At 39.6% G+C, this 21,058-nt stretch overlaps 7 protein-coding genes and 1 long non-coding RNA gene across 10 annotated transcripts; 3 read left to right on the forward strand and 5 right to left on the reverse strand.

Annotated features, from left to right (window-relative positions):
• Nucleotides 1–137: 137 nt before the first annotated feature.
• On the reverse strand, nt 138–3,662 carry LOC117789815 (GILT-like protein 1). Its single transcript, XM_034628955.1, has 4 exons — nt 3,507–3,662; nt 950–1,084; nt 522–878; nt 138–459 (listed from the first exon to the last, which is right to left on the reverse strand). Exons 1-4 carry the CDS (start codon nt 3,564–3,566, stop codon nt 289–291), a joined length of 723 nt encoding a protein of 240 aa, XP_034484846.1. The 5' UTR covers nt 3,567–3,662; the 3' UTR covers nt 138–288.
• Nucleotides 3,663–4,098: 436 nt separating this feature from the next.
• LOC117789818 (dolichol-phosphate mannosyltransferase subunit 3) lies at nt 4,099–4,666 on the reverse strand. The gene is made up of 2 exons (XM_034628960.1): nt 4,421–4,666; nt 4,099–4,357 (listed from the first exon to the last, which is right to left on the reverse strand). The coding sequence occupies exons 1-2, from the start codon at nt 4,568–4,570 to the stop codon at nt 4,223–4,225; spliced, it is 285 nt and encodes a 94-aa protein (XP_034484851.1). The 5' UTR covers nt 4,571–4,666; the 3' UTR covers nt 4,099–4,222.
• Nucleotides 4,667–5,482: 816 nt separating this feature from the next.
• Nucleotides 5,483–7,551, reverse strand: LOC117789813 (ubiquitin-conjugating enzyme E2 J2). 2 transcript variants are annotated; one of them, XM_034628952.1, is made up of 5 exons: nt 7,280–7,551; nt 6,554–6,907; nt 6,416–6,486; nt 5,838–6,347; nt 5,483–5,717 (listed from the first exon to the last, which is right to left on the reverse strand). In XM_034628952.1, the coding sequence occupies exons 2-4, from the start codon at nt 6,858–6,860 to the stop codon at nt 5,847–5,849; spliced, it is 879 nt and encodes a 292-aa protein (XP_034484843.1). In that variant the 5' UTR covers nt 6,861–6,907; nt 7,280–7,551; the 3' UTR covers nt 5,483–5,717; nt 5,838–5,846. The 2 variants fall into 2 exon arrangements, with proteins under 2 accessions (XP_034484843.1, XP_034484842.1); XM_034628951.1 differs by having other exon boundaries at nt 5,483–6,347; nt 7,280–7,550.
• Nucleotides 7,552–8,655: 1,104 nt separating this feature from the next.
• On the forward strand, nt 8,656–9,656 carry LOC117789814 (pyrroline-5-carboxylate reductase 3). The gene is made up of 2 exons (XM_034628954.1): nt 8,656–9,449; nt 9,511–9,656. The coding sequence occupies exons 1-2, from the start codon at nt 8,705–8,707 to the stop codon at nt 9,582–9,584; spliced, it is 819 nt and encodes a 272-aa protein (XP_034484845.1). The 5' UTR covers nt 8,656–8,704; the 3' UTR covers nt 9,585–9,656.
• On the reverse strand, nt 9,597–12,421 carry LOC117789810 (nucleolar protein 14 homolog). Its single transcript, XM_034628946.1, has 3 exons — nt 11,870–12,421; nt 9,847–11,806; nt 9,597–9,784 (listed from the first exon to the last, which is right to left on the reverse strand). The coding sequence occupies exons 1-3, from the start codon at nt 12,369–12,371 to the stop codon at nt 9,679–9,681; spliced, it is 2,568 nt and encodes an 855-aa protein (XP_034484837.1). The 5' UTR covers nt 12,372–12,421; the 3' UTR covers nt 9,597–9,678.
• Nucleotides 12,422–12,925: 504 nt separating this feature from the next.
• On the forward strand, nt 12,926–18,388 carry LOC117789790 (splicing factor 1). 2 transcript variants are annotated; one of them, XM_034628922.1, is made up of 6 exons: nt 12,926–13,453; nt 13,512–14,125; nt 14,191–14,325; nt 14,995–15,070; nt 16,212–16,364; nt 17,087–18,388. In XM_034628922.1, exons 1-6 carry the CDS (start codon nt 13,269–13,271, stop codon nt 18,237–18,239), a joined length of 2,316 nt encoding a protein of 771 aa, XP_034484813.1. In that variant the 5' UTR covers nt 12,926–13,268; the 3' UTR covers nt 18,240–18,388. The 2 variants fall into 2 exon arrangements, with proteins under 2 accessions (XP_034484813.1, XP_034484814.1); XM_034628923.1 differs by lacking the exons at nt 12,926–13,453; nt 13,512–14,125; nt 14,995–15,070 and having other exon boundaries at nt 14,238–14,325.
• Nucleotides 14,333–14,882, forward strand: LOC117789792. The gene is made up of 2 exons (XR_004617933.1): nt 14,333–14,521; nt 14,588–14,882. It is a non-coding gene; the product is annotated as an uncharacterized LOC117789792 (long non-coding RNA).
• On the reverse strand, nt 18,323–19,507 carry LOC117789791 (peroxiredoxin-2). Its single transcript, XM_034628924.1, has 4 exons — nt 19,353–19,507; nt 19,180–19,243; nt 18,966–19,107; nt 18,323–18,906 (listed from the first exon to the last, which is right to left on the reverse strand). The coding sequence occupies exons 1-4, from the start codon at nt 19,383–19,385 to the stop codon at nt 18,444–18,446; spliced, it is 702 nt and encodes a 233-aa protein (XP_034484815.1). The 5' UTR covers nt 19,386–19,507; the 3' UTR covers nt 18,323–18,443.
• Between the last annotated feature and the right edge of the window lie 1,551 nt (nt 19,508–21,058).

The following is a 21,058-nucleotide window of genomic DNA, read 5'->3' on the forward strand; positions in this document are numbered from 1 at the left end:
ATAATATATATTAATCAGTTAGTTGCGCATGGAAAACGAATTTAAACTATATAATTAGCTAACTATATACAATAATTGTAAAGTGAAATGCTAAACACATGTAATAATAAATATTTAAGATTAAAAATAATTACATACATCTTTATATTTTAGAGGTATTTTATTATAGTTTTAAAAATGGATGGACTGCGTTACAAAATTCAGCATAAACAATTAAACAATATACAAATTAAAGAGATTCAAAATGTTTGTCAGGTAAAGACAATATACAATATTCAGTTGAGAGCTTTAGAAAGCAAAGCGAACGAGCAAAAGAGTTGTGAAAAGGGCACTGACTTTAAAAAGACCCGGTGCGGAGTTATTCTGGGCACAGATGCGGGGCTGAGGAGCTCCGACGTATTGGCAAAGAGTTCCGACGAAGTTTTGCTGGGCACGCTCGTTGACCTTCTTGTCGAATTGCTGTGAGAAATGAAAGATGAGCAACTCGTTTAAATTGCAAATGGTTGAATCACAATACTCACCTCATTGAACAAAATGGTGGGCACAGAGCTGAGTGGTTCCTTTAGCTTCTGGGTGGTGTCGCCAGCGGTGCGCAGCAGAGCACTGCCTTCGGTGGTATTGGCACAGATCTTGATATTCTCCCAGTTAATTTGACTTTCGAGGGCGCAACGTTGGCCAGGATAAACATTGTCCGGGAAGTTATTGCCCGCCTTCATCAAGCAGTTGATAAAGTCCAGAGTCAGCGATTCACGGGTGGATTCAAGTCGATAGGAATCGGACTGGATTTTGTCAATGGCGCAATTATGCACCTTGTTGCCATAGCATTCATTTGGACCATGATGACATGTGAAGGTCACATCTGAGCCTTGTGTGGTGTACTGCATGGTGCATACAAGATGTTACAATACAAATGAGGCATTGTTGGACCCGAATCGTGTCGCTCACTCACCTGGGATTTGCCAAAGGGCACAAATGTGATATCGACCACATCGCGCAGTTCACTCTTCATAGCTGGATAGAGCTGTTCCGTAATAAACTTGGCGCTGTCCGGGCACAGGGATTCGTAGTAAATGGCAACGGGCACCTGGTTTAGACCAAAACAAAACGGTTCAGTATCTTGACTATGTACATATCTACATACGAGTATATGCATGTGAATGAGAATGAGAATGAAAAACAGGGAACTCTCTGCCTTTAAAACGTGTCTGTGTGTTTGTTTGTGTGTATGTGTCTGTGTTGCCATTTTGTGTCAACCAATTTGCATTTTTACTGCACATGCAAATCAGTTTCGGACGAATTAACACAACTTAAATGACCTGAATGAATCTCTGGCCAAACAATCTCACTAGGCTTCGTTTTGTAATTGAAATGCTTTTGTTCAATAGTTCCACAAAGTGTTTAACTATTCGTACATGCATAAACAATATTTAACTCAAATAAGTTCAAAGCAAACAAGGTGTCTTTTAAATTTCATATGAAAAATTTCTTGATTTGCCAGAAATTAATAAATGTAGTACTTTTGACTTGGTGTTTTGTTTATTGATGACTCTGTCAATTAAAGTTCAGACTTTTAAAGCAATAAAATGAAAGCGTATTACTCATACAGTCTGCATGAATATACAAAGTTAAAGTATATATTATTTAAGAGTGTAGCCAGGCTAGCAATTGGGCAGAAATTCATACTTTTTTAAAATATAAAATATATTTTTATATATATTGATAAAAAAAAAAGGAATTAAATGTATTCACTTAAGACGGTTAAATTCAGGTGACAACTAGGCATTTTTTCATTATTTGCGGATCGTTTCAGAAACTATGTTTTTTATTGTTAAGTTTTCGAACAGGTTAAGAAAAATATACATAAGCTGACAACTAGTTGGATTTTTTATTTAATTTCTGGAAGCAGTTCTTGGGTTACAGGCAGAGTCTGTGATTCATATTAATTTAATCGAGCACTTTCCGCCATTTAATTCTATGTGCCATAAAGTAATATTATAGGGAGATCGTTCTGTCTACTTTTCTGTTCTTTGACTAAGTCTTATTTTCGAAATATTTTTTCAATTTGTACAGTTGCTGCTATTGGCAGCCTGCTAAGTTTGTGCATAAATTTTAATTATAAATTGATAAATCACATGTGGTTCTTTATCTATACAGAACAAATATTCCAGTAAGAAACAGAAAAATAACTCTTTGTACATTTTATACCCTCACAATAATTAACTGTTACATGCATATCTACTAAGTGTCACAGCACGACAACCTTGCCTCCCTATAGTAATATGTGTTATTGGGAATGATTGTATATATTTTTGGGGTTTCCTATAAAAATTGTAATTTCGCATTATATCGTGATTGAGATAATAAATAGTTTTACTATAGAATTTTCGTATTCATTGCACTAGCTTTTTTATTATTTAATTATTATAATAATATTCGTGACCAACCAAACGAGGCGCAATGCAAATTAGCTTTTCATTATTTTGAAGTTGCCAACGTAATAAATTTACTGTTTGCTTAAAATACATACATACGTACAATAACTATATATGTACATACAGTGGCTCTCAGCTAATTTTTCCCACAGCTCTTACATATTGCTAGTTTTAAATACATTTTTATTTTAATGGAAAGAAGTTACAAAGCAAATTTAAAAGCAGGTACATTTTCCCAAATTTTAATTAATGCCAAAACTAATGCTAAATATTTGAATTTAATATTTAACAAATTATATCTGAGCTAAGCAATAACAACAAAACAAAAGATAGTTAATAGTGGTCTAAGAAGCTGTAAGCCACTGTAAATTTGCATTACTTTGTTTATTTTTTCTACCAGCGTATTTTGCTTATTATTAGTTTCTTTGCGTTCGAAGTTCCACAAAACGGAACAGCGAGAATACACATCTCATCAGTGGAAAGATCAAAAAGTTCCATTCTGATGTGTTGAGCACAGACAACAACAACAACAGGTTGGGCTGGAAAGAAGCTTCCAGGAGCGGTTGGCGGTTAACACCGGTTCAAGCATGCATCACAATTACACACATTCAGCTATGTTTGTATATACGTTAGTATGTATGTACAATGAAATGGAAACTTGTCGGCATTATAAACCGGTTTTGGTTTCAAAACAAAAATATCAAATGAGATGTCGCGACGGACAGCAGAGAAAACTGAATTTAATTATTAACATGCATCCACACAGACACATGCATATGTATGCATGTATTTGAGTTAAATATTTTCCAGCTGCGTCAATTTTCCAACATTATCAGTTCATTCAACCCTTTTTGTAGGGCGCGCCACTTGTTGCTACGTTTTAAAAGGGCAGCATGTGCTACTTTCCTAACCTACTTTTTGTATAGCGCTCTACAGTGTTGTGCTAAGCAATTTTCGTGATTTAGGGCTTGACGTGCGCTAATCGCCAATTTTGGTTACCTCCACCTCTTTGCATTTTAAATTGATTTTACTCAAGTCTCAAGTCTTTGCAGTGATTATATAAGTCGTACGTACCTTAGCTGCGCTGCAAACTGTGGCAGCCAGACAAACCAATAAGACAAATTTGTGACTCATTCTTAAGCTTTATGTCTGCGACTTGTAGTATGTTGAAACGGATATACGGCAGCGAATTAAGCGCAAGCTGTTGTGAACGTACTGACGACTTAGCGTAAACTGTTTGTCGCTCTGAGTTTGGACACCAGCAGCAGCAGCTCCAGCCGCTTTCCAGTCTGAGCGCTCTACCAAAGAGCGTACGCTCACCCGTGCATACGTAATTCAGATTGAGATTGGTCTTGTGCACTCATTCGTGCATACATACTAGTACTTATGTATGTAAGCATATTCCAGTGCACAGATCGTTCTCAAGCTCAGAAGCATACAAACTTTTGAAGAGCGCGCTGCATATACAACAACAGTTTAAGCTTTAAAGAGCGCACGATATTCTCTTCCTTCGCTCCCGAGGGTACATAACATATATATGTTTATATGTTATATCCATCGAAATGTTCTAAAAACTTTCTTGGCTAGGGATTTGCGGTCTTTTCATCAAATTATCCATAATTGAAGCAATGTTAAAAACGCCTTTAAATCTCAGGAGAACACTTTGTTTGTTTCGCGTAACACATTTTCTTTATGTTTATTGGAATTACAAGTTAGCATATACTTATGTATGTTTTATTGTATGTACATGTAAGAAGTCCCCTATCTAATTGGGAGCACATCCTGCGGTTTCAGTCACGAAACTTAAAGCCCTTTGCTATTAAATCCTTGCGTGCCTCCAAAATCTCCTCCTGCAATTCCTTGGCAGCCTCCGGACAATCGTTAAAGGTGAAAGTGCGGTAAAGCACAGTGACAACAGAATAAACCTACAGAATGAACAATATCATTAACTCTTCGAATTAGTCAATTGGCATTAGAAAGTTACTTACACCAAATATAACTAAGAGTAGCAGCGGCAGCAGTTGAATATGCAATAAGTATTTGGTTGTTAGCGGCGTTTGCACTGTACCCAGCACAAGGGCTAGATAAGGCACAGCGAACAGCGTTGCAAGGAATAACCAACGCTGTAGATTTGTCATGATTGCCAAGCTTTCAATCTTGAAATTTAATTCAAATAAATAAAATCAAAAATTAAAATGCAACACGTAAACAAAACAACTGTTTTTTGGTGTTCTACTAGTGAGTTGCCACTCCAGCAAAAATTTACGATCTGGTTTGATTTTTTTTTACTAAAAAAAAATAGGTACATTTCCGATAAAAGGTATTCTGAATTTTTGAACCTTTTTTCTTTTATCTTGAATTTTTTAAATTTTTTGCAGAGTCTTTGTTAGAATTTTCTCAATTTTTTAATATTTGTTTTTTAGAAAATAATTTTCTTACAGAGGGCTGACGAACTTCAAACCTTCATTAATATGTTTACCTTAATTTTGTCTAATTTTAGATTTTTATAAATTTTATTAATTTTTATTGAGTTTTTTGCATTTTTAAATTTGTTGAGACGGATTGTCGTTCATTTCGTTCATTATGCTAGGTTCACACTGCGTCACATTTCAGTGAATCATCGAAATTAATCGGAACAATTCGATACGGCACGGGTGCTTACACTGCACTCACTGTATATATAACTGATTCCAGTGAGAAATATGACCGGCGCACAATTCAAAAGTGAACTTTTGTAAGTTCATTGCCTATAATTTTCCAATAAATTAATAATTTAAAGAAATTTTTCAATTCGAGATTAGATCGAATTTAGCGCAACATGATGAAAATTGCAAAGCTTTCCTAAAATTAAGACTTTTCCTTTTGTAATGAGCGTCGAAAACGAAATATTTTTTACGATTTTCAACTAAAAGCTTAAATATTTTAATTTTCATTAGATGCATATATATGTATGTAGGTTGATCTTTTTATTAATTTACAAACATATTCAGATTGTTTTCAATATTTTTTATCTTCGGTATAACTATGCTAGTTTATAATATTTATGAATACATAACAAAACAATTTATTTATCGAGTAAGTTGAAATTTAAAAAATTTGTTTCCGTTATTGCCAATATTTTCAGACTAACTTCAATCGAGGTCGGGAACAACGTTCGGATTCAGGCTAAGCAGTGTCGGCAAATACTTTTCAAGCTGTGCACAATGTTTTGAGCTCTTTCTTCTAAGTAGATGACGGGAAGGATTTACTCCCATATGCTTATATATGGAGGAGTACGAATGACAACTGCGAGCAGAGCGGAAAGACTAAGTTTAAATAAACTATTTGTTTTTTAAATATACATACGCATATACATATTTCATATTCATATATAAATATAGAGGCTATGTAGTACTGATTGCTTACAATTAAATTCTATTCCTGATTCAGGTTCTTGATCACGTAATTAACAATGAGTGCAAATATTGCAAAACAGATTACAATCACCAGGTTCGAATAGATCGACTGCCAATTTAAATAGGAATTTCTTGCGCAGTTTTTTAGAGCAGCGGGACCACCACTGCCCAGATCAACACCGGCGGCAGCAGCTCCAACCACCAATCCGTCGGTGGCACAGGGATCCGCTGGCATTGCCGTTTGCTCATTGGCACTGCTGGCATTTTTACTATGGCTATCTGTGGCAACAACGCTGCCATTAGCCAGGCCATTAGCACTCTTGGCAGAACCAGAACTCGACTTGGAAGCTGCCAAATCAGCCTTGCTGCCCTGTAAACGCTGCTTGATTTCACTAACAATGTCTGGAAAGAGCTCACAGAAGTTCGTATTTCGTAGGTTAAATGCTAGCGATTTCTGGGCAAGCATTTGCTTGTCGTAATTTGAAGACTCAATGGAGCCCAGTGTGGGTGTACTCTCCAGCTAAAAACAAAACAAAAATAAACAATAGTTTAACGACCATAATGTAGATTATGAGACTAAAATATTACCATAAAACTGAGCAGTCCAGTTAGTATCGTACCCACGCACCATGTTGGATTCCACGTATCTGGGTGAAAATCTGCAAGAGACAAAAACAATTTGTAAATATCGTATATATCGTATATATATATATATAAATAATTTACCTGAAATGCTCAAACACAGTCTAGTGTTTATTTTGAAGCGTCCGTTGGGGGTCAACATGTATATCGATGGTGGTTTGAAGGGGAATTCGCGGGGAAACAACAATGTGCCGTGATAATAGCCGCCATAATATGGTGAATCTTCAGGACCTTTGACACAATAGTGCCATTCCAGAATGTTATTCGGCAGCGGCTCGGCGGTTATGTACGGCAACGGATCACGCTTCAGACGCATATAGTCCTGTTTCATGCGCGATACGGCCGTGGGTTGCTTGCGGGCGCCGGACCCGGACGCCGTTGACGATGACATTTTTCGCTAAATAATTTTCGACCCGTTTGCTGCTGTTTGAAAGAAATCTGATGCAACAAAATGGGTTCAAAACAATACTGAATTTTATCACATACGCACACTGCGCTAATAACACTTTTCTACTGATAACAAACAAACCAGTCAAGTCAGTCAAGTACACAAAAAACACACACGTGGCCAACTTGCATTCATTAAGTGTGGGCGTGGGCGGAGGCGTATTTCTAAAGTCTCTTCCCTGCCAGTTGGAGTCGCATACGCCAATTAAAATCATGCATTACGGGTCCAGTGTGCTATGCATTAATGTTGTTTACTAATTGTTTTGTTTTTGTGTGTATGTGTAGAGAAAGTCAAACTATACGTCGCTGTCGCAGTCGCTGTCTAGAGTTGTTGTTTTTGTTTTTGTTTAGAGCAGCACCAACCTCGAAAATTGTGTTTTCTTGTTGTTGCTTTCCTTAAGTGCAATTTACAGCTAGGTCACAGCTGCCCAGCGAAAATGTGTGAAAACAACACAAACACTGTAAACGGATGCTAGTTGCATTCGACTCTGCTCTTCACTTCGTCGTTACACTTAAGCGCTGGTTTAGCTTTAGTTTAGCCTTCCACTTGAATATTTAATAATTGTGTGTAGTTAAATTTTAAGTGCGTAAAAAAACTGCAAATTGTATTGGTGTTAAAATATCTGTTCTAAGTTATATGCAGTGTTGCCAACTTTTTAGTGAAAATTTTACTGTTGCCAACTTTCTAGATGAAAAAATAGCTGTTGCTAGCTGGAAAGCATCTGAAAAATAGCTGAAATTGCGATGCACAATGAGCAAAACAGAACAACTGAGCAAAATGAGCAAATCGAAACTGGTTGGTAGCCTTAATTCAAAAACGGGCTGGCAGCGTTAGCACAAAATCGGGCTGGCAGCTCTGTTGCCAACTTTTTAGAGAAATAGCATTAATTAAAAAAATTCACCTTTATTTTATGTAATAACGAATTTCATTGGGTTTGTCATAACTGGATTTATTTCTTTTTTAAATAATTGTTTGCGTTAAAATTCACAAATTTAAAATCGAGCGCCATACGGAGAGATCTTTCCGATGCTGCTTTTCGATTTATTTCCCATTGATGGGTATTTTTTAAGCGCTGCCAACTTATAGGCGCTCAATTTTAAATTTCATGCCATATTTTAGATGTAAAGCCTTAAATAAAATACATAACACAGAAATCGCAAAGAAAAAATTAATTTTATTATAAAAAATTAATTATAACTCTTATTATTCGATTACGATAAAATTATGAAATATAAATAAGATTTTCATCTAAAAATCATAATGCACCTCTTAATTTCAAATTTTTTTATGTAAGCAAATATTTAGTTTTGACCGTTAATATTATTGTGACAAGTGATGGAAATCAAAATGATTGACAAGATTATGTCGTTACAGATTATAAGGCAAAGCAATCGAAGGTCAGTTTACAAATAATAAAAATTAAACTAATATATAAATAACTAAAGCCAAACCAATTTTAATCCTACATTTACATGAAATAGATTGAAATGGAAATGTTGTTGTGCCCTCTGTTGAGACTGATGTACGTCTATTTCCAACTGATAAGCTTCTATACTAAAAACTAAAAAAGAAAGATTATAAACGAAAATGATAAGCCTGTATGTCGTGTTTGTTGTTGGTACATTGAACCGATGAAAGGGTGAGGAGGGGGATTACGATTACGTACCAAAGACCAGATTGCTTATCAGAAACCATTTGGTTTATTTACCGATGAGACAGTGGAAAAACAGTTGTTACTCCGACTTTGTCAAGTGCAGTCGGTTTTTTTTTTAAAATAACAAATTGTAATGGGTTCTATTGGAAAAATCGGTTTCCTTGGAGGAGGCAACATGGCTAAAGCCTTGGCAAAGGGCTTCATTGCAGCAGGTCTTACCAAACCAAACGGTGTCATTGCAAGCGTACATCCCGCTGACAAGATATCACTGCAATCCTTTCAAGAACTGGGCATTGAAACGCTGGTAGAGAATGCACCCGTTGTGGAGCGATCTGATGTTGTATTTGTGTCCGTAAAGCCGCAGGTGGTGCCCAAAGTGCTGGCAGAGATTAGACCATTGAGTGCCAATAAACTCTTTCTCTCTGTGGCCATGGGCATCACTCTGAAGTGCTTGGAGTCCAGTTTATCCGCAGAGTCGAGAGTAATACGCGTCATGCCCAACACTCCGGCTTTGGTTCGTTCCGGTTGCTCGGTCTATGTACGTGGCAGCAAGGCGAATGATGCAGATGCTCAGATAACCCAACGCCTGCTAGAGGCTGTTGGCACCTGCGAGGCCTGTGACGAATCCCAGCTGGACATTGTTACGGCACTGAGTGGTAGTGGACCCGCCTATGTATTTGTGATGATCGAGGCGCTGGCTGATGGCGCTGTGCGCATGGGAATGCCCAGGGATATGGCTTATAGGTTGGCCGCACAGACGGTGATGGGTTCCGGGCACATGGTCAGAGAATGCAACACTCATCCCGGTCAATTGAAAGACAATGTCACAAGTCCAGCTGGTTCAACAGCCGCTGCCTTAAAGCACCTCGAGTTATCAGGTAAGTGAATGACGTCGACTCGCTCTCTGATTATTAATAAATCCGACTTTGGACTTTGTAGGTTTCCGTGCGGCGGTGGCGGGAGCTGTGGAGGCGGCAACGATGCGCTGTCGCCAGATATCAAGCGAGACTTAGACATAATTTACATATATGTACATACTTTTCTTTTATAATATTAATAATAATAAGAATAATAATTGTAATTATAAACACAAGTTGCGGAAGACACTTAGAACTTTTTACGCTTCTTGGCACGCGCCAGTTCGTTGAGCTCGCCTTGCTGCATGGATGCTTCCTGGTAGATCCGCTTGACCTTCTCGTTACGCTCCTTGTCGCTGCAAGGGATAAACATACATAACTTAGTAGTGATTCCATAGGAAGATTCTTAACTTCATACCTTTGCAGCTGTTGCTTAAGCTTGAGATCCTGTACAAAGGCCGTGTCTCGTCGTATTTCCCGAATCGCACCCTTCTTCTCACGCTTGATCTTGTGCAGCAGCTTGACACGCTCCTCCTTCTGCTTGGACAACTTGGGACGTCGCTTGTCATCGTAGACGACTTCAAAGCGCGGCTCCAGCAGACGCAATGCCTTTGGCTTTCTATCTGGAGGCGCCAGAGGTTTCATTTTCTGTGCCGCCAAACGCTCCACCAGAGATTTAGCCTCGGCATAGTGTTGATGTACATGTTCGGGATAGGGTTCTAACGGCAGACGTTCCAGCAGAGCCAAGAAAGGTGTGGCCAAAAAGCAGGCGCCAGTGTGCTCACTCACAAGTTCCTCCATGACTTGGTGGATTAGACGCAACGCAGTATCCAGTGCCCGTACTTTAAAGTCCAGTGTGAGTGAGAGCGTCACCAGATCAGCCGCCTGCATTTGCTGGGGCCCAAGGGACTTGCTCTCGCTGGTGGCTGGAATGGCCAGTAGTTTGCTAAAGAGTCCATCCCGCTCAAAAGGCGGCACAATCTCCAGCTGCTCCGCTTCCCGCTTGGGTATAGCCATGTGTACAATGCCCTGCAGGAAATTGAAGACGGCAGGCAAAAAACGCTTGGAGCGCGATCCAAACTCCTGGGCAATGGTAACTATGAATAGACCCATGGCAATATCCTGACGAGTGCGAACACGCGCCCTCGACAGAATGTGCTGCATGAAAATGTATGTGGGCGTGGCCACAGGATGCCGAAAGTCCGAAGTGGAATACATATTCGAGACGAGCTTAAAGTAGATGAGTGTTTCCAGCGATGGATAAGCCTTGTGATTTTTGCGATAGTCAGCATACTTCTCCTTGATCACATCCAGCAGCGTGTTGGACATGCGCTCGGGATTAAGTTGTATTAGGTCATAGAGGTGCGGCATTAGCAGCGAAACAAGCTGGAAATGTGGAAGGATATCCTGCTCACTGGCATCCTCGAACAGGTCCTTAATGTACTGCAGCAGAAAGGCAAAAAGTTTCACAACACTTTCACGATTGACGCCCTCCAGCTTGGGATCATTGCACTTGATAATACGCTCCACAACGATCGCCCGCTGTGCCGGCGTATACTTGCCAAGTAGTTCGGTAAAGTCCTCATAAGTCTTCGACATCTTGATGGTAAAGGGTATGCTCATATCTATTGGTTTCGATGATTTCTCTTTTGGAGACTTGGCTTTACTTTTAGATGGCTGTGGTATTTCTTCTGGCTCGGACTCGCTTTCCGATTCCTTAAGATCACTTAAGTTATCTACCTCAGAGTCGCTATCTTCTTCCTCTTCTTCACCTTCATCTTCATCTTCACTTCCATCATCAACGTTGTCATCATCATCCCTCTGCTTTGCTGCTGATTTATTTGGCTGCTTTCTGTCATTCAGATGCGTGCCAAGATTGCCATCCAAATCATAGGCTAGCGTATCGTCTGCATCGTCCTCGTTGCCCGCCACAAAGTAACCATCGTCCAGGTCATCAGCGGAACGATGTGTGACCTGTACATTTGTTTCCTGCTCCTCACCATCCGCCTTCATGCGTCGCAATCTTTCGTTTTCAAGTTTCTCCAGACGCGCTGCCTCCTGTTTGGCGAGTTCTTCGGGTTTTATGAGTTTGTCCGTGACACTGCCACGCGGTTCGAAGATCATCTCCTTAAGCAATTTGTCATATGCATCTGGCGGTGGCTTTTCATGCTGTTCATCCTTGGTTGCCTTTGCTACGAGCGGCAATAGCTGTTTGTAGTTGGCATCCAATTTCTCAGTCAGGTCATACACTTCATCCTTATCCTTGGCAATTTCATTCTTGCGACGCTTCTGTTCACTAATCATTTCTTCAATGGCTGTTTGGCGATCCTGTGGCGTATCGCCATCTCCGCCGAAATGAGCCGTGGACGTGAACTCAGCTGTAAGATAAATTAAGAATATATCACTTAATATAACCGACTGCTTCTGCTTAAAATACTCACCATCCACCTCGTCGTCCAGCTCCTCGTCATCGGATCGCTCGTCTCTGTACTGCTCAATCTCCTCGAGCGTTTGTCCTCTATGTGTGAGCAGTTCATCGTCATTCAGATTGAACTTCTCCGCCTTGTTGGAGGCTCGCACTTGTGCTAGCTTCTCAGACAGATAGCGGGCATTCATCACCGACTCGGTCAGCTGGTCACCGCTCAGATGTTTGCCAATGCGATGATCCATAAATTTGTTGGTCTTGTTTTTAACCGCATATTGCTTGCCGATTGTCTGAGCGCGCTTCTGCAGCGCCTTGGCTCGTGAAACGCCAGGCATGCCTCGGTCATGCTTGCAGATCCGACCCAAGATTTTGAACTTCTCCTTATTTACATGCACGTCGAATGGATTTAATCGCTTAGCGGTTTGGGCGATCGCCGTGTCGAAAGGATTAGTGTTCGGTACTGATTTCTTGGAGGACACCGCATCAGCGCGGGACTTTTTATTATTCTTGCCTCCCATTTTGTGGATTTACTTTAAGTTTAAGCAATTTAAATTGAATGCCGGAACAATAACGAAAACAAATGCAACACACGTGCGCTGATACTATCGATATTTTGAATAACGATACGTTTAACTTATCGATAGTATAAATGACCTAAGTCAGGGATTTAGCTCGTTTGTTCACTTTAGGGATTAGTTCAATAGAACTGATAAAAATTGCAAATATTTAAACGCAAATAACTCAATAAAAAATTGATAAATTTGATGAAAATTTCAAATTCACACTTAGACAAAATTAAGGTTAGCATTTTTGATGAAGGTTTAAAGTTCGTCAACCTTTTGAAAAGAAGTTAGAAATTTGAATTCAAAAAATAAATATCATAAAATCGAGAAAATTCTAACAAAAACTGTGCAAAAATTTAAAAAATTCTAGCTACAATAAAATATAAACTTGAAAAAAGGTACAAAAATGCAGAATACCTTTTATCGGAAATGTCCTTTTTTTTAAGTAAAAAAATTCAAGCCAGATCGGAAATTTTTACTGGATGGGCAACCCTATTATTATTCTGTGTAAAATTTTCGCCGAAAACCGACGTCTACATTTTCTTTGGTTATAATTGTAAAAGTGAATATTAATTATGGAAATAGTGAAAATACTTGAGAAAAGCAAGTAACGTTGCAATTTAGTACAAGTTCTATTAATTTGCGTATCAGAGTTACACAAACAATCACCGTTTGTTACGCTCTTTACTGTGTGTGACTTGAGTTGCTTGCGTGTATGTGTGTATGCGTGAAGCAGTCTGCGGGAGACTTACAAATATAAAATATATTTCTTCATTTTATGTAAACTTTACATAAACTAGCGGCATATCGAGTTGCTTGAAATAATAATATTAATTGGAATATAGCGCTGCAATGAGTGCAACTCCGCCAGATTTATTGCATCTGCCGGTGTCGGCCGGATCCGTTAAGGAAAAGGAAGCCAACGGTAGCAGCAACAACGATGATTATCGTAGCCGCGGTGCTGATAAAGAGCGCTCCCGTTCCAGAGATCGTGGCAGGGACAAGGATAAGGATAAAGAAAGAGAAAAGAAACGCAGGTCAGTCATATCAAAAAAACACATATACAATAGTTTCTCAAAGAGTTATGCTTTTCAGAGATCGTGATCGCGGAAGCAAGGATCGCGATAGCCGTCGACGTGACAGTCGTGAGCGGGACAGAGATCGTGACCGGGAACGCGATTCCCGATCGCATCGCAGCCATTCGCGCAATCATGACGATTATGAAAGGCGCAAAAAACGCTCTAAGAGCAGGGATCGTGAGCGTAGACGCGAACGGGATCGTGATTCACGCTCAAGGCGCAGCGGATCACGTGGTGGAGGTAGTCGTGATGATTATGATCGCAGTCGACGCCGTCGCTCCAGTAGTCGTGGTTATGACCGTCGTCGAAATGAGCGTAGCCATGAATCAACTCGTAATAGCCGGGAACGAAGCAGTCGGGAGCGCAACAGTCGAGAGCGTGCATATGTGAATCCATTTGACACTTCAGCCAATCGCAATTCACTGCACGAGCAGGAGCCGCGTATTCCCTCTCTTTTTGAGAGACAGCCCCAACTGGATACCATACGCGAGGAGATTAGTTCACGCTTTGATCTCTCACAAACTATACATGAGCTCATGAGCAATGTGGGAGGCACCAAGAGTTTTGCCTCACTGTTTAGTAGCCAAAACAGCAACGACTCAATGAGCAATGGACTCTCGGAGAATTCGAGTAAGTTATGACATTGTAGAACTTTCAGAATCTAATTAATTCTCTTCATTTAATTGATTTTCTAGTGGACAGCGCAGCTGAGAGAAAGCGCAAGAGGAAATCACGTTGGGGAGGCACTGAAAAGGACAAGACATTCATACCGGGAATGCCCACAATTTTGCCATCGACGCTGGATCCGGCACAGCAGGAGGCCTACTTAGGTAACGTAGCTGAATGCTTAATAATTGTAGTTAGTATGAAACTAAGTTAGTGATAAGTTTAGTTCTAAGTCTAATGACAACTAATGAGCAAAACAAACACAGCCACAAATAGTCACGGGGAGATCACAGTAACCGTTACCGTTATCCACCACATTTTGAAGTCCCAAGTTCCAAACGGCCGGACATGCGAGCAAACGTAAAACAAAACATCAACAAAATTGCATTGAGCAAACTATAATAATCTCTCGTTCTCTTTTTGAAGGGATTCCGGCGTGTGACACAAACGACACGAGTTCCAAACGGCTAGATAATAAGATCAATAACCATATCTTATTTCACAATGAGAATATACATGAACTAATCTAATGTTAATCAACCAAACAACAAATCAATCAATCGATCAATAATATCTAATTATTTGTAACGCTCACAAATTTTCAGTTAGTTTAGGCACGCGTCGGCGCTGTCGTCTGTATAACGGAAACACAAATGTCAATCAGGCTCATAGAGAAATATACGTTTCGGTCTCCCCTAGCCACAACTTATTGATATACCAACATAATTATTTAATTTTTCTTTCTCTCCTACAAAGATTAGCATTTAACATTTACTAATTTCGAGGTTGCGCTCGATTTTCTTCTTTTCTTCTCTAACGCCTTCTAATTGCAGTTCAATTTCAAATCGAGGAGATCAGCCGAAAGTTGCGCACTGGCGATTTGGGCATCACACAAACGCCGGAAGAAAGGTTTGAAACTCTTTATTCTCACACAACAATCATAAACTTCCCTAATCGAAAGCGAGACAACAACACCAGTCTACACGTTCTGAGCTTGGATAAGGATTTTACGGGTTGTAGGATTGCAGCACGATCCACTATCCACGATCAACAATCTCTGAAGATAATCGTATTTGTACAGGTTTAATCGCAGCATGTAATGCGAAAGGCCATGAAAAACAATATTGAAATAATTTTAACTATTATTTTATACGCAATCACATAGATGGTCCATCATCAGTTTAACAGAATTTCTTTAATTGCATAATTTTAAGTTTGTTTGCTTGGAAAAAATCTTTCTAAATTCTAATTGAATCTGTTGATGGCAACGCTTGTGAATGTTTTTAATATTATCATATTTATATATACATATAACTATGTTAACTTTTGTACTTGCTGGGTGAAGGACGGGTCAAAGGTTATATACATATATACACACAATTGCACAAAATAATCGGTAAATGGGGGCAATTTGGATAACTGAAAACTAACCGTATTTTATTGACTTGAAATCAACTAATGCCAGTCTAATTTATAATTAGATTCTTTTGAGCGGTATCAGACAACGGGCTTAGACTGACTCCCAAGAGAAGTAAGCGGGTCTGGCAAATCCATATCCTAAACCTAATCAGATTTTTACATTATAATAATGTCAATTTCTTCTCTTCCTTAAAAGCCGTGAGAGCGTCCAGTCCAATAAATGCAAATTTACAGAAATCTATATTACTTTTACAGAAGGGTGCTCCAGAGCAACAGCAGACCTACCTGCCTGATAAGACCAATAATATTACCCATACATATTAAATATATGTAAAAACGTGTGCGACAAAACGAAACGAATTAATCAAAATTCTTCTTTTCTCAATTCACCAGCGAATTTAATTTTCTTATCAATTCTTGCTAATGATGATAATGTTGATTAATTGATTAATGAATGATGATTTGCAAATTACAGGATATATGATATTGTACAATACGCTAATTTAGTTATTATTATAATAAGATCATTAAGTCTAGCCATTTTTGATTATAATTACTTTACAAATAGCTCCACTGAACAGGTCCATTTCAAAAGCACCGTTTTTCCTTTTTTTCTTTTGCTTATTCACAGATCGCCTTCTCCGGAGCCCATTTACAGTTCTGATGGCAAGCGTTTGAACACACGCGAGTTTCGCTATCGGAAGCGCTTGGAAGAGCAGCGTCATCAGTTGATTGTCAAGATGCAAGCCGTCAATCCGGAGTTCAAGCCCCCGGCTGATTACAAGTAAGTTGCAAAACAATTAAATAACAATATTAACCCAGGAATGATATAAAGTAGTATTGAGTTATAAATAATATTAGATTGAAAGTTGATTATATATTATGAAAATATAGAAATAACAGTTAATATTTAGTAATTTAAAAAAAAAAACGAATAATTATTTTTAATTTGTATTATTTATATATAATTATAATTTGTATACCCTGAGCCCATTGAAAATAGGCAAAAAAGTGTATAATGCGTTTGGCAGAATCTATGTAACAGACAGAAGGGAGCGTGGCAGACCCCCCAAAGTTGATTTAACCATGTCCGTCTGTCTGTCCGTCCGTCTGTTTGTCCGTCTGTCATAAGAACTAGAGACTTCAAACTTGGTGTGCAGGTTCCTGGATACATAGGCAGATCAAGTTTGTTTTTATTTTTGGATAAACCTCTACATCATATAGCTGCAATAGGGACGCTCAATCGAAAATTAAGTCTTAGTATGAAAAAAATGTTTGTTTTTTGAGATATCTTAACCAAACTGATAAAATATGCATTTAACTTCGTTTTGTACATTCTGACCAAATTTTGTTTAATTCGGTTCCATATATCATATAGCTGCCATACGAACAATTGGTCGAAAATTAATCTCAATATAAATTACCTGGGCTGTCGAGCGTGCTCGACTGTAACCGCCCACTTGTTATTTATAATTTTAATCCATTCAAATGCTATCTTATCTGTAGGCCGCCTGTGACTCGAGTCAGCGACAAGGTTTTGATACCGCAAGAGCAGCATCCGGATATTAACTTTGTGGGCTTACTGATTGGACCACGTGGCAACACACTGAAGGCCATGGAGAAAGACACTGGCGCAAAGATCATTATTCGCGGCAAAGGCTCTGTCAAGGAGGGTAAAGTTGGGCGCAAGGATGGGCAACCGTTGCCTGGCGAAGATGAGCCACTGCATGCATTCATCACAGCACCTAATCCAGAGGCGGTGCGCAAGGCTGTCGACAAGATAAAGGATGTCATACGTCAGGGCATCGAGGTGCCCGAGGGACACAACGATTTGCGTCGCATGCAGTTGCGTGAGTTGGCTCAGTTGAATGGCACGTTGCGTGAGAATGACATACAACGTTGCACCTGCGGATCCACGGATCACAAGTCATGGCAGTGCCCCGATAAGCCGATCGTCACCAATACCATTGTGTGCACTTCATGCGGGGGCACTGGACATTTGACCAAAGATTGTCGTAATAAGCGTCCCGGCTCTGGTGCACCAGGCATGGCCATGGAGGATTCACAGGCCAAGATCGATGAAGAGTATATGAGCCTAATGGCGGAACTGGGTGAGGGACCGCCGCCTTCTGCTCCCAAGCCTGAAGCTCCTGCTGCGCCCCAGTTACATCGCGCCAGCTACAGCATCTTTGATAAGAAGCCATCGCAGATGCAGGCCATACAGTCGCCGCCCAGTTCCTCGTCACGGGATCATCAGCGCGAGATGGGCGGTGGATGGGGTGCTCCACCACCGCATGAACATCCAATGGGCATGGATCCTGGCATGGGCATGGATCATTCAATGGGCATGTCGCCATATGTCCCTGCACCGCCAGTTGGCCAGGTTCCGCCACCGATGCCGCCACCGCTTATGCCTTGGATGAACGCACCGCAGCCACCACCCCCGGCCTCAGAGCCGATGAATCCACCCATACCGGGTACATTAGCGCCGCTTATACCGCCGCCACCTGGTACAGGTGCACCACCAATGCCACCATGGGCCACTGGGTATCCTGGCTGGGGCACCGGCTATGCGCCGCCTCCTCCACCGCCGTGTGCACCACCACCGCCTACAATTAGCTTGACACAACCGCCACCACCGCCGCCGCCATCTAATTGATCGTATATGCATATTTCGCACATATTTAACTCTTAGACTTTGACCTTTGATTTACTAATCAACTATAAACTTAACGCCTGAAATAACTAATAATGTACTTTGTATTTTATGCTTCATTAAAGGATTGACAAAATATCTGATTTAATCTTTTATTATTTGTGTCTTTACTGTAATCAATGTAGAATGTGGGTTGTGTGTAGAATCTCAGCCGTGCTTGCTGAAGTACTGCTTGGACTCGTCCACGTCGGGCTTAATAGTGGCTGGGTTTGTTTTCGGATTCCAATTGGCTGGGCACACCTCACCGTGCTCCTCGACAAACTGGAAGGCCTTAATCAAACGCAGTACCTCATCAACGGAACGGCCCACGGGCAAATCATTGATTGAGTATTGACGCAAGATACCCTTGGGATCAATGATGAATGTGCCGCGTAGAGAGATACCCTCCTTTTCGAGTAAAACATCATAATCAGCGGATATCTTCTTGGTCAAGTCGGAGAGTAGAGGATATTTTAGTTTGCCAACTCCACCATTCTTGCGATCCACATTGCACCAGGTCAAGTGGCTGAAATGTGAATCAACAGAGACGCCCACAACCTCGGTGTTGATATCCTGGAACTCCTTAATGCGTTCACTAAATGCAACAATTTCTGTGGGACACACAAATGTGCTGAAATCAAATGAAGTTTAATCAATGATTGCTAAAACAGAAAGAGACTTATCGCTTACAAGTCCAAAGGGTAGAAAAATAGCACTAGATATTTGCCTCTGTAGTCTTCAAGTTTGATCTCCTGAAAGTCGTTGCCGACAACCGCCAAACCTTTGAAATCTGGCGCCGGCTGTTGCACACGCACCGTGCACAGGGGAGCAGCTGTGGACGGAAATCAATAGAAATATTCCAATTCACTCATTACAATGCACTTTTGCATATGAATGCACTTACTATTATGCAGCAGACGTGCTGCCTGCTTGTGTTGACCAGCAATGTTTTTGTTCAGCAACGATACCTGAAATGCACAATTTGCATTTTTCACATTACGTAATCACAATGGAATGTTTTTTTTTTCTTTTGGCATTTGAGGTGCAGCCAGAGCCGCGAGAGGAGAAAGCACTTACGTTGCGAAGAAGAGCACGTCCAAGGAAAGACATGATTTATTTTATAGTTTTTATTAATCTTTTAATTTTTATAAAAATAGATAACCGTTTACCCAGTCGTTAACCCCAAGCGAACGATAATGACAACGAGCCGGTATAAAGCAAACTACAAAACAACAATACAAAAACAAAACAAATGACACAAGCATGGTTGCCACTATATTAAAAATTTGTTGTACCAGATATTAGGAGAAAAATAGTGTACCAACAATTTATATCTACTAATAAATACTTTAAATTTTTGGCTTAAATATAGTTTTTTTTTATAATAATGACATTGTTAACAAAGTCATCCATTAGTTCTTTCAATAATTTCAATTGCTGTAATGTAATTATAATAGTACAAACATGTACCAAATTAAAAAAATGTATCCCAATGTACCAACGAGTACAAATTGTACTATATTTGGTACTAATGCTACTAAGCAGGTTGGCAGCTCCAAACGGTAAAGCTCGCAAGTGCTTTCATCGCCTATCGTTATGTCAATCCCAATTCGCCGCATGCCGGCGAATAACAAAATGAGCGACAAATTCAAATTTTAATTTTAAAAAATTTCAATAATTTAAATACTATACAACATGGAAAATGAGCAATGCATTTGCCTATACCAACCATGTTCAAAGTGTATGCCGCGTGTTTTAAAAACAAGAGATCAGCAAGCAGATAACTGTATCGTATGTGTTTACATACACAGTGTCCTATTTTTGGGCAAAAGATAATGAAAAGTGTAGCAAAATATTTATCACGCACTCCGCACTTCGCACAATGGTAATGAGCTATAAAACGTTGGAATGTACAAATACACACATGTATGCATGTTCGCATTGATGTATTGTTTTCTTTTTCTTAATCTAGTAATGCCCAAAAGCGGCTCAGGCTCAGCACACACATGAATTCGTCTCACAAAGCAAATCACAATGCATAAAATAATGGAGAGTTTGCTTGTTTTTGGTTTGTGGTGGTGACCGTGGCGACTGTTGGCAACAATACCAGGCTGTGTTAGCCGAATCTTGATACTTTTGTCGCTCTGTACTGAACAATGTACAAGGGACTTTCAACAAAATGTTACTTTTGCATATACATAGGATAATGTTGGCAAAACATCTGATGCCACGCTTCATCCCAATGAAACAGTGTTTGTGACTCTTTTAGCTCGTCAGTCAAAATAATCATTGGCAGCCCCAACATTGTGGGCCGAGTTCATGACCAGTTCATCAGGCTCCATCGCGCTATTTGCTACAATTAGACGCAATTCCCGATACGACTGTTCCCTCCTTCCCTTGGCATGACCTTACAGCTTCAGTGAGTTTTGCCTGCACTCTCAGCTCCTTGTTTTTATACCCTGTACTTAAAAGGTTAAAAAGGGTATATTAAATTTGTCAAACGGAAATGTGTATAAAATATATATTTTTATATTATTCTTAACCAGGCATCAATGTCTGTCTGTCCAAAGTACTATAAATAAAATATTCATAATAAAACTTTAAATTTATTTAAAAATTGACAATTAAAGTATTAATAACTTTAAATTCAAAACTAAAACAAAAAAGTTTCGGTGTGTGGTCTAAATTTGTTGCAACTTGGAAGGAGTGGAAAAAATACAGAAAACCACAATCAATTCCTTAAAATAGATTTTCAGTAAAAAATCACGATAGAGCTCTGATCC

Source organism: Drosophila innubila, assembly GCF_004354385.1.
Source record: "Drosophila innubila isolate TH190305 chromosome 3R unlocalized genomic scaffold, UK_Dinn_1.0 2_E_3R, whole genome shotgun sequence".
Classification (NCBI taxonomy): Eukaryota; Metazoa; Arthropoda; class Insecta; order Diptera; family Drosophilidae; genus Drosophila; species Drosophila innubila.

Excerpts from the sequence above, each read along its gene's own strand:
- LOC117789815 (XM_034628955.1), bottom strand. The coding sequence starts at position 3,566 with ATGAGTCACAAATTTGTCTTATTGGTTTGTCTGGCTGCCACAGTTTGC. Across the intron at positions 1,085-3,506 it reads CAGTTTGCAGCGCAGCTAAG|GTGCCCGTTGCCATTTACTA; the intron begins GTACGTACGACT and ends GGTCTAAACCAG. Across the intron at positions 460-521 it reads CCACCATTTTGTTCAATGAG|CAATTCGACAAGAAGGTCAA; the intron begins GTGAGTATTGTG and ends CATTTCTCACAG.
- LOC117789814 (XM_034628954.1), top strand. The coding sequence starts at position 8,705 with ATGGGTTCTATTGGAAAAATCGGTTTCCTTGGAGGAGGCAACATGGCT. Across the intron at positions 9,450-9,510 it reads AAAGCACCTCGAGTTATCAG|GTTTCCGTGCGGCGGTGGCG; the intron begins GTAAGTGAATGA and ends TGGACTTTGTAG.
- LOC117789813 (XM_034628952.1), bottom strand. The coding sequence starts at position 6,860 with ATGTCATCGTCAACGGCGTCCGGGTCCGGCGCCCGCAAGCAACCCACG. Across the intron at positions 6,487-6,553 it reads ACTGTGTTTGAGCATTTCAG|ATTTTCACCCAGATACGTGG; the intron begins GTAAATTATTTA and ends TGTCTCTTGCAG. Across the intron at positions 6,348-6,415 it reads CTGGACTGCTCAGTTTTATG|CTGGAGAGTACACCCACACT; the intron begins GTAATATTTTAG and ends TTTTGTTTTTAG.
- LOC117789791 (XM_034628924.1), bottom strand. The coding sequence starts at position 19,385 with ATGTCTTTCCTTGGACGTGCTCTTCTTCGCAAC. Across the intron at positions 19,108-19,179 it reads AGCACGTCTGCTGCATAATA|CTGCTCCCCTGTGCACGGTG; the intron begins GTAAGTGCATTC and ends TTCCGTCCACAG. Across the intron at positions 18,907-18,965 it reads TTTTTCTACCCTTTGGACTT|CACATTTGTGTGTCCCACAG; the intron begins GTAAGCGATAAG and ends ATTTGATTTCAG.
- LOC117789790 (XM_034628922.1), top strand. The coding sequence starts at position 13,269 with ATGAGTGCAACTCCGCCAGATTTATTGCATCTGCCGGTGTCGGCCGGA. Across the intron at positions 14,126-14,190 it reads TGGACTCTCGGAGAATTCGA|TGGACAGCGCAGCTGAGAGA; the intron begins GTAAGTTATGAC and ends TTGATTTTCTAG. Across the intron at positions 16,365-17,086 it reads AAGCCCCCGGCTGATTACAA|GCCGCCTGTGACTCGAGTCA; the intron begins GTAAGTTGCAAA and ends TCTTATCTGTAG.
- LOC117789818 (XM_034628960.1), bottom strand. The coding sequence starts at position 4,570 with ATGACAAATCTACAGCGTTGGTTATTCCTTGCAACGCTGTTCGCTGTG. Across the intron at positions 4,358-4,420 it reads TACTCTTAGTTATATTTGGT|GTTTATTCTGTTGTCACTGT; the intron begins GTAAGTAACTTT and ends TTCATTCTGTAG.
- LOC117789810 (XM_034628946.1), bottom strand. The coding sequence starts at position 12,371 with ATGGGAGGCAAGAATAATAAAAAGTCCCGCGCTGATGCGGTGTCCTCC. Across the intron at positions 11,807-11,869 it reads GCTGGACGACGAGGTGGATG|CTGAGTTCACGTCCACGGCT; the intron begins GTGAGTATTTTA and ends TTTATCTTACAG. Across the intron at positions 9,785-9,846 it reads CTTAAGCAACAGCTGCAAAG|CGACAAGGAGCGTAACGAGA; the intron begins GTATGAAGTTAA and ends TATCCCTTGCAG.